The following is a 9,975-nucleotide window of genomic DNA, read 5'->3' on the forward strand; positions in this document are numbered from 1 at the left end:
TATATATATATATATATATACCACATCTTCTTTATCCATTCATCTGTTGATGGACATCTTGGCTCTTTCCACAGTTTGGCTATTGTGGACATTGCTGCTATAAACATCGGGGTGCACGTACCCCTTTGGGTCCCTACATTTGTATCTTTGGGGTAAATACCCAGTAGTACAATTGCTGGGTCATAGGGTAGCTCCATTTTCAACTTTTTGAGGAACCTCCATACTGTTTTCCAGAGTGGCTGCACCAGCTTGCATTCCCACCAACAGTGTAGGAGGGTTCCCCTTTCTCCGCATCCCCGCCAACATCTGTCATTTCCTGACTTGTTAATTTTAGCCATTCTGACTGGTGTGAGGTGGTATCTCATTGAGGTTTTGATTTGGATTTCCCTGATGCCGAGCGATGTTGAGCACTTTTTCATGTGTCTCTTGGCCATTTGGATGTCTTCTTTGCAGAAATGTCTGTTACAATGAACAATTTTTTTAAAGTAAATTTTAAAATAATGAATACATATTCACTGGGGAGTAGATTTGGCCAGGAGCTCCCTCCTCTTAGGGAGTTTCCTTTGAAATAAATAGGAGGGGCAAAAACCTAGTTCTCTGCACACACACACTCCTTTCTGGATCCGGCCTTGGCCATCATCACTCTTTCTTCTGTCTCTCTTAGGTGCCCATTCTTCCTGCAGAATCCTCCTCCTCCACCACTGTGGACTTCTTTCCGCAGCTTCCTCCCCTGGAGGTGATGGATTCCGAGGCTGCCCACTTTTGTCTCTGCCACAAAACAAAGCTATGCCCCCTCATCCTAGAATGTCTCCAGCGAGTGAAAAACAGATTCCTGTTTCCATTGCCCCGTTCGCGGCTCTGCTTCTCTCTGTGTCGGGCACCGACGACAGAGCGGAACAGTTCAGGGCTGGGACCCCCGAGATCCACTTCGTACTGAGAAGGAGAGACTGTGACTAAGTAACAAGTGTAATGTTTGTAGTAGAATTAACAACTCCCTGACTATGTGTGAGATGTGAGGGCAAGAGGAAGAAGGACCTCACATCATGGGATTTAAGGGGGAAGAGTGGCCCTAGGAACTTGGAGTTAACTGAAGGGTTGAGTGTTTACCCCCCAGATCCCCATCTGTCCTCACTTGACGGCTTCTTCCTGAGACAGGAACTCTCTATCACTCCGGCTTGCCCTCTGTGTGACCTGAGTCTGCTGCTGAGACCAGAAATAAAGCCCCAGACAAAGAGTTATGGGCTTTTTGCACACACAGTTTAGAGTGAGAGATAGTGAGAGTTAGTGGGGTCAGCAGAGTGAGGATACATCTGGGGAGGCGGTCAGGGGTTAGATCCTGGGGATGGAAAGCCACTGGAGGGTATCAAGAAGAAAATGACATGATTTGATTTAGATAAAATATCTCCCTGAAGTGTGGGAGGGGGAAGTGGGGGGCTGCCATTGGTCTCCTGTCTTTAAGCATTGATTTCCTGGAAAGTGACTGAGCAACGGTTGTTTCTGTTTCCGTGTAGAAGGCATTTCCCAGATCCAAACCAGAGGGATCAGGATGCTGGATCTTTTAATAGCACATTGGCCAATGAAATGATAGAAGGCAACTCACCTCTGCCCCCTCACCTCCACTTCACTTGTTTTGCTTTTGTTCCTTTATCCCAGAAAGGTACGGATTTTCCTCTGTTCCTCCCTTATCCACACCACTGGCTGGCCCAGTGGATGCCAAGAGCCGTAAGTTTTTGCTTTGCCTTTTAGTTGCCCCTGTTCCAAACAAGGCCTGCACCCACCTAGGTCTGCCTGGCTTTCCTCTTCTGGAAGGTCGGCCTCCTGCCCATCTCCCACCTAAGCACATGTCCCCCGTGCCCTAGCCACCCCAGTCCTGTAGCCTCCACTCTCTACACCCCCATGAAACCCCTGTCCTGCAAGCCAGGGCTCCCTGACCGTGCATTGCTTGATCATTTGCTTTTAAATCCAAATGTGCCCATGAGTCGGTGCGAGCGTCATTACATCTTCTAGCGCACATGAGCACTTAACATACCGAAATAGTCATGCTTGAACACTTACATATTGAAATAAGTATTATGATAGTTTACTTTCCTTTTATTTTTTGTTACTATTTTAGTTAGGGCTTTACATTTATTTTCTTTTTGAGATGATATATGGGTGGTTAGCGGTGAACTCTGTGGATGGCCCAGGGGGCATTACTAAATATCTGTTAGAAAAAAATGCCCATTTTTTTCTGATTAAAACCACTATTTTAAGCAATCCTTAAAATCCACTTTGAAGTTGGCTGCAAGTAGGGCGACTGCTCCCTGGTTTGCCTGGAACAGCCCTGGTTTGCTCCTATTGTCCTGGCAGAATTATTAATTATGTCCCTTTCAGTGTCAAGAGTCCCTATTTAGATGATAAGTTATATCATCATGTATTTTGGAAGCATTTCGTCTCCTTACCATCTTGATCACATTATTCCCCTTGTCAGCAGCATTCTGTGTCCCAACCCAGGCTCTCTGTATCCTTTAACAAAAAGTGCTTGCTCCCCACTGTTGAACTTTTCACTCCTAAAACCTGCCAGCAGCATTCTCTTTTACTCGTCCTTGAAAAAATCTAAGAGAACTGTTTAAATACTTCCAGTGCCTTGGCCTTTTATTCCCCCCCTCACTAACTCGATCCTGTCTTCACCAATTCTCTTAACTTACTCTTCTATTTTTGGCATTTCCATCCTAATCCCCTTTCCACTTATTTTTCTCCATAACCTTACTGTTCTGCCAGATTTTCATAGTTTCACAAAATTAATTTTGCCTTATCTGACAACTTGCAACTTCAAATTTTTGCCTATAAATAGATCTTATTAGTTATTTTAGCCCAAATTCTCTTTTAGTTTTGATGTCCACTCTCTGGTGTTAACTCACATTAAAATAAGCGCCCCGTTCCATTTCTAGCTGACTGCTTGCTCTGTTACCTTTGGATCCTACCATAACCTGCTCTCCCCTTATACAGAAGTACCTTCAAACAGCATTCTTTTGCTCTTCTTTTAGGCACTGTCATATTTTTGCTTTTTTTTTTTTTTTTAAGGAATAAAAGAATTTTAGCCTTTGGATTAAGATGTTTAGCTCCCACGAATCTTAAAAATGCTTAGCCTGTTTTTTATTGTGGTTAAAATACACATAAATTTACCATCGCAACCATTTTTAAAGTATACAATTCAGTGGCATTAAGTACATTCACCATGTTGTGCGACCATCACCACCTTCTAGTTCCAAAACTTTTCATCATCCTGAACAGAAAGCCCATCCCCCCATCCCCACTGAGCAGTCGCTCCCCATCTGCCTCCCCCAGCCCCTGGCAACCACTGATGTACTTTGTCTCTATCCATTTGCCTCTTCTGAACATTTCGTATAAATGGAATCAGACGTTTTTTTTGAGTCTGGCTTTCTTCACTTAGCAAATTTTCTCAGGGTTCATCCATGTTGAAACATGTGTCAGGACGTTCCTCTGTGTGGCTGAATATTTCCGTGTAGGAATAGACCACATTTTTTTATCCCTTCATCAGATGATCAGTCTAATTTTTATCAAATCTTTGCTCCAAGATGAAATGAGTGATACAGTAGCATGATAAATGCCGTGAATTGTACCTAGGTATTTTTCAGAGGGAGTCTCAGTGATTGGGTACGTGGCTGATGCTTTGGTGTTTGCAGGTACAAGAGGCCCTGTTCGCCTGTTTGGGTGCCAGAATCTCTTTCCTTTTTTACTTTCCTTCTCCACCCCCCCCTCCTTTTTTTCTTTATTTTTGGTAACTAGATCATGTCTTGTTTTTTTCTTTACTGTCGTATTTACAGGTTGTGAAAAATACAGCTGAATCAATTCCTCATAGTCCCATCACCCCAAAACAATCACTATTAATAACATTTCAATATATTTTCTTCTGGTTGCTTTCCTGTGTTTGGATACTTTATTTTCCTTTTTCCTAGTTAAGATTACATTGAATAGATAATGTTGGAGCGTGCTCTTTTTTCATAAAATCCCTTTATGTCACAAGGATTTGACTCCTATAAGGATTTGGGCACTGTTCTGGATACTTCTGATGAATGAATAGGAAGTTCTGGTGGGGATATGGTTTGAGAGTCATCAGCTTATAGATGATATTTAAAGTGATGGGACCGTCTAAGACCTCCTGGGGTTGGGGGTGGGGATCAGCAGTGTAGAGCAAGGACCCAGGACTCAGCCCCGGGCCACTCCACATGTAAAAGTAGAACAGAGAAGGTAGTTGAAGAAGAATAGGCACCTCATGAGAGCAGGAGAGTGTGGAGGAGAATGTACTTGGGAGTGGAATGGCCCCATAGCAAATGCTGTTGAGCACCTGAGTGTTGGGGGCGAGGATCCATTGGGTCTGGCAAGGCGATGGTCAGGATGAGCTCAGTGGAGTACAGAGGATCACTGCCCAAGTGGAACGTGCTGAAGAGAAAATGATATAATATCTTAACCTATTTCTGCCTGTTTTATATATTCTTAAACATAATTTGATGGCAAAATAAGATGTTTAATTGTACACTTTACTTAACCACTTGTTATCTTCCTACTGTGTGATGTTTACACTGTTTCTAATTTTTACTATTACCAACAAGAAAAATGAACAGCTTTGTAAACTTTCTTTTCTACTTTAAGCATCATTTCCTTTGATTTGAAGGCACAGAAAGGGAGGTTCTGGTCTAAGACCAGAGCATCTTTAGAGCTTAGGATTCTCATTTGTCCAGTATTTTCGAAAAGGACTGACTGGCTGGCACTTCCTCCAGAATCTGAGGGCGATTGTCTGAGGGGCCCCAGCATCTTGATGGCGATTGTCATTTGGGTCCTCCCAGAACAAGTTTCTCCTTTTATCTGCTTAGAAGTCCTTTAAACCTTGAACAGACTATTGAGTGACAAGAACCAAACCCACCTTATGGAATGAAAACTATACACAACTCACTAAATAGTGACGTTAAATAGAAATACATGTATAATAATTGTCAATCCACTGGAACTGTAATTACCTGCGATGCTGGTGTTTGCTCTTAATCCTTTTCCACTAAGGTTCTTTAGTCCTTGAGCCAGATACAGCCAAGGGAAATACGCAGCCCCCATTCCCATGTTCCTATGCATTCATACAGATGCAATGGGTGCTGGAATTTAAGGAAGTTTACCCTTTTCCAGTAAACACCCTGCAAATTTCCCATTGCAGTTGCCTGCTGATATTCTGGGAATGACTTCCATGCTTTCTATGTGTGCTTTGGGTGGGGTTTTATAAACATTCCCAGCTTGTGGCAAAAAGAGAACAACTTCCAGGCTGATCACTATCTCAGAAATGTCCTCCTTTCCCCCTCCCTATTCCTCCAAAACACCCCACCACGTTATGGTCACTTCCTGTTCCTGGTCACATTAGGGACCGCCCCTCCCCGCTAGCAGCGCTGCCCCCCACCCTGCCCCCCAGCCTGACTGGGTTTGCTATTTAACCGCTTCCTGTCCAGGATGATAGCACCTTACCCAGGACCTGCAGTGTCCATGGTGCTGCTGGTGCAGGTTCTGGTGAGCTCAGCACCAGTGATCTGCTCCAGGCCCGCAGGACACATCTTGCTGTTTGCTGGGCCACAAGTGCAAGGATGGAATGTTGCTTGTATCCAACGTGAATAGATCTGGTGAGAGAGATGCATGTACATCTCCCACCCTCGTTTCAGCAGGGTCGTCTTCTGGAGAGGTTCTGGATCATCACAGATAATCCCCGGAGTAGAAGGTCCAGTGGCATGTAACAGCTCAGCAGCATGGTTGAGTGGTCTAGGAAAGGTGCGCATGGATGCATTTCTGCCCTGTTACTGGCTTTGTGACTCCTTTTTCTCATCTGTTTAAGAAATAGAAGGACGATGTAGTACCAGCCTCCTTAAATGATGTATGTCAAGGGGCGCCTGGGTGGCTCAGTTGGTTAAGCGACTGCCTTCGGCTCAGGTCATGATCCTGGAGTCCCTGGATCGAGTCCCGCATCGGGCTCCCTGCTCGGCAGGGAGTCTGCTTCTCCCTCTGACCCTCCCCCCTCTCATGTGCTTGCTCTCTCGCATTCTGTCTCTCTCAAATAAATAAATAAAAAATCTTTAAAAAAAAAAAAAAAGATGTATGTCAAGTATCCACCAAAGAGCCTGGCCCAGGACAGCCTCAGTCAGGGTGAACTGTTTCCGGCATTATCCCACCCCACCTCTGTGGCTGACTCTTCCTGAGCTTCGTTGCTCTGAGTTCAAGACTCTCTCTCTCTTTGTTTCCTACTTGCAGGGGGCTTTATGAAGAAGCATGGTCAGCCTGCTGTTTCCAAAACCTTGGGGTAAGTTGGGGGGCTGTTCAAGCCAGGGTAAGGGCGGGATTGACTTTTTCTGCTGACCTGACAGAACAGGTTTGGGGTGTAAGTCTTTTTGGGCATCCTGGGTTATAATAAGTAAAGCAGGAGCCTACTGGGATGTGATGTGGGCCTCACACAGTGCCTCCTGACCTGCTAGCCTGTGTGGATAGCCCCTTTGACTGGTCTAGCTGCTACATGCTGAGGAAGTTTGCTGTGTGCCCAGTCTGCAGGGACCGCCGACAGTCAAGGCAATAGTCAGACTTAAGTAAACAGACCTAGAAGAGGCAATCCATACGTGGCACTTCTTAGGGAAAGGAAACCTATATTGGTAAAGGTCAGTAACAGTAGCTGCTATAACAGGCAAGCCCCCAAATCACAATGGTTTAACACGGGGAAGGTTTATTTCTTACTCAAGCAAAGTCAACTTAGATATTCTTGAACAGGTGGAGAACCTTGCCATCATCGTTCAGGTACCCGGGCTCCTTTCATTTTGCAGTTCCATCATCTCTTGGCCTTGGAGCCTCTCTTGGATCTTCTGCATCTAGCCATAAGAGTGGGCAAGAGAGAGTGTGGAGAATCTCGCAGGACTTTTTTATGGGTTTAGCCAAGAGCTGGCATATATCACTTCTGCTTGCGGTCTGTGGCCAAAACCCAGGCTTTTGGCCAGAGCTCAGTAGAATTCAGGTATACCTTACCACAAGGGAGGCCAGTATATGAAGTCTCGCTGTGTGATCAGGAGGTAGAGGAAATAGGTTTTGGTGCTGCAGACTTTTCCAGAGGGTGCGTGAGAAATGTGTTTAAGGCACAGAATTGGGAAGGCTGCCTTTTGCTGGTCTCTGACCCAACTTAAGTGATATAGGTAGGGGCAGAGAGAAGATCTGAATTGCTGCTGGACTCTCTGCTAATTTCTTTCCAGGGACAGATTTGCAGCCCCTGCCGTGGAGACCCGTCCTAGCATCTGGGGAGAGTGCCCACCAAAGTTTGCTACCAAGTTGGGCCGAGCCATAGTCAAAGAAGGACAGATGGGACGGTTTTCCTGCAAGATCACTGGCCGGCCCCAACCACAGGTCACCTGGCTCAAGGTGAGATTTTTATCTGCCCCAACTCTGGCCCCGGCCTGGGGACCCTGAATGTGGAGGGTTAGACTCTTGGACCAACAAGAATCTGTCTTTCCAATCAGTCCCTCTGCTCGACTATAGATGGTTCTTCAGGGTTCTCTGTATGTCCGATAGCCATGCTTGTCCCTGCCCCTATTTGCACACTCTGCCTCTGCAACTCAGCCCACCATGTGCTATAATCCACACACTCCCCAAACAGCATAAAATTTCTGAGTCAGAACAGACCTGACCATCTCAAGAGAGTGGAATTTGAAGTCATGAGACTAGGTTTCAAGCCACAGCTCCCTCATTCATAAAACACATGATGCTGGGCAAATCATTTGGTCTCTTGGAGCACTGGTCTCCTTATCTGTGAGGCAGAGATGATGCCACCTACCTCAGAATACCTCAGAATACGGTTGGGAGTATTTCATTCAGGGCCAGGCAGTGTGAAGGCAGAGCAGAGGGGTGGGGGAGGGGAGTGGCAGCAGCAGGGGGCCTGAGGGGCGGGGTGGGCGTTCAGCAGCACAGTGAGGAGCCACAGGGAAAGCTTGGGGTCAAGGCCTGCGAGAATAGCTTTCTCACAGATGGGAGTCCTGGGTCAGAATGAGTGAGGGGACACCTTTTCCCTATTTCCCAGTTCTCCTGGACTGAGCCCAGGAAAAGAGTAAAGGAGAGGGAGACAAAGCAGAGCTAAAATGAGGAATGTAGGATCCCCATCTCAAACTAGGCCTCCTCTGAAACAAGTTCATACACCTGCTTTAAGCTGGACCTGACGTCACACCACACACATGGACCTCGAGTCAGGGGGGCCCTTGGATTGTCCAAAGACTGCTCTCTGAGCCCATCGACAGAGCCCAGGGCAGAGGGTTCTGCTGCCCAGGCCTGGTGTCCATCCCAGCGAGGCTTGGATAATGCCAAAAGGTAAGCAGGTTTCTCTGACCCAGCTGCCCTCTTGCCGTCCACAGGGAGAGGTTCCCCTGCAGCCAAGTGCCCGTGTGTCTATGTCTGAGAAGAATGGGGTACAAGTTCTGGAAATCCATGAGGTCAGCTGCGATGACGTGGGAGTGTACACGTGCCTGGTGGTGAATGGGTCGGGGAAGGCCTCCATGTCGGCCGAGCTTTCTATCCAAGGTATCAAGTGGTGGGAGGGCTCATACGGAACCCCCCTGCCTGGTGTCTGTACCCTGCCAGGGGGAGCTGCTGTCCATTACAGATCCGTGTTACACTGACCCACCCACCTCCCCGTGCGTTCCCCCGGGGGCAGGTGTGCCCCACACCTGTGTCTTCAGTCTTTTCTTCTCACTCACATTCCTTTTTGTACCTCTAATTGCAACTGCCAGGAGTGGACATTGCAAATGCCTTGCCATCACCCCAAATTTAACCTGCCTCAAATTTAACTTATCATCCGCTCTGTCCTTCACATCAGGTGTTCCCTCAGCTTAACTCTTTCTACCGCAGAATTCTGCTTTTCCTCCTCACCTGGACTGGGCATTTCAGCATCTCCTCTGACCCTTGCCTCCTCCTTGCTGTAGGCATCAGCCCGTTCAGTTCTTCCCTGGAAATCTCTTTGAATCTGTCTCCTCTTTACATTCCCCTTGGTTCCTCCAAGTCCCGCCTGTGGAAGCGGGAGTGTGGGTGGCGAAGGAGATTGACATCACTGCACCGAGCGGAGCGGGAACCTTGAGCAAGGTGGGATTTGGGGAATCGGGGAGGGAAACAACCTTCACGCTCCTCCCCCTTTCTTACTCTCTTTTCTTCTATGATTTTTCTCTTCCACATTCCATTCCTTTTTCAGAAACTATTCCTCCTTGCTCTCTTTACCATTGTTGGCTGGAGTGTTCTTTATAACCCACAGAAAGAAATTTATTCAGGACATACATGTGTATATAAACATATTTAACTGAAACAAGTTTCATGAAGCGGTCCTGAGTTGTACCATGCACAGTACCTGCTGGCATTCTCTATTCCATTCTGCACCATCAAAGTCCTGGTCTGGACTGAAGAATTAGACCTCACAGCTCACCGTGGGCTCGGACCCACTGTTAGGCATTGAGAAGAGTGATTGAGCCACTCCCCTTACTTGCCCTAGCGTTGAATTAAAGAACTGCTCCCCTCCCAAGTACTTAGTGACAAAATGATGTGTTGCCTGGGATGTGTTTTTTTTTTTTTTTTTTTTTTTTAATTTTTTTTATTGTTATGTTAATCCCCATACATTACATCATTAGTTTTAGATATAGTGTTCCATGATTCATTGTTTGTGCATAACACCCAGTGCTCCATGCAGAACGTGCCCTCCTCAATACCCATCACCAGGCTAACCCATCCTCCCAACCCCCTCCCCTCTAGAACCCTCAGTTTGTTTTTCAGAGTCCATCGTCTCTCATGGTTCTTCTCCCCCTCCGATTTCCCCCCCTTCATTCTTCCCCTCCTGCTACATTCTTCTTCTTCTTTTTTTCTTTCTTAACATATATTGCATTATTTGTTTCAGAGGTACAGATCTGAGATTCAACAGTCTTGCACAATTCACAG

The 9,975-nt window shown here is 46.4% G+C and overlaps 1 protein-coding gene across 1 annotated transcript; it reads left to right on the forward strand.

Moving 5' to 3' along the window:
- Nucleotides 1-6,283: 6,283 nt before the first annotated feature.
- Nucleotides 6,284-8,577, forward strand: LOC116629493 (myosin light chain kinase, smooth muscle-like; the record flags this gene model as incomplete). The annotated part of the gene is made up of 3 exons (XM_032399769.1): nucleotides 6,284-6,331; nucleotides 7,263-7,428; nucleotides 8,412-8,577. Coding segments are annotated over exons 1-3 (373 nt in total), but the record flags the coding sequence as incomplete, so codon positions are not given.
- Between the last annotated feature and the right edge of the window lie 1,398 nt (nucleotides 8,578-9,975).

This window comes from Phoca vitulina, unplaced genomic scaffold (genome assembly GCF_004348235.1).
Source record: "Phoca vitulina isolate PV1807 unplaced genomic scaffold, GSC_HSeal_1.0 scaffold1139, whole genome shotgun sequence".
Classification (NCBI taxonomy): Eukaryota; Metazoa; Chordata; class Mammalia; order Carnivora; family Phocidae; genus Phoca; species Phoca vitulina.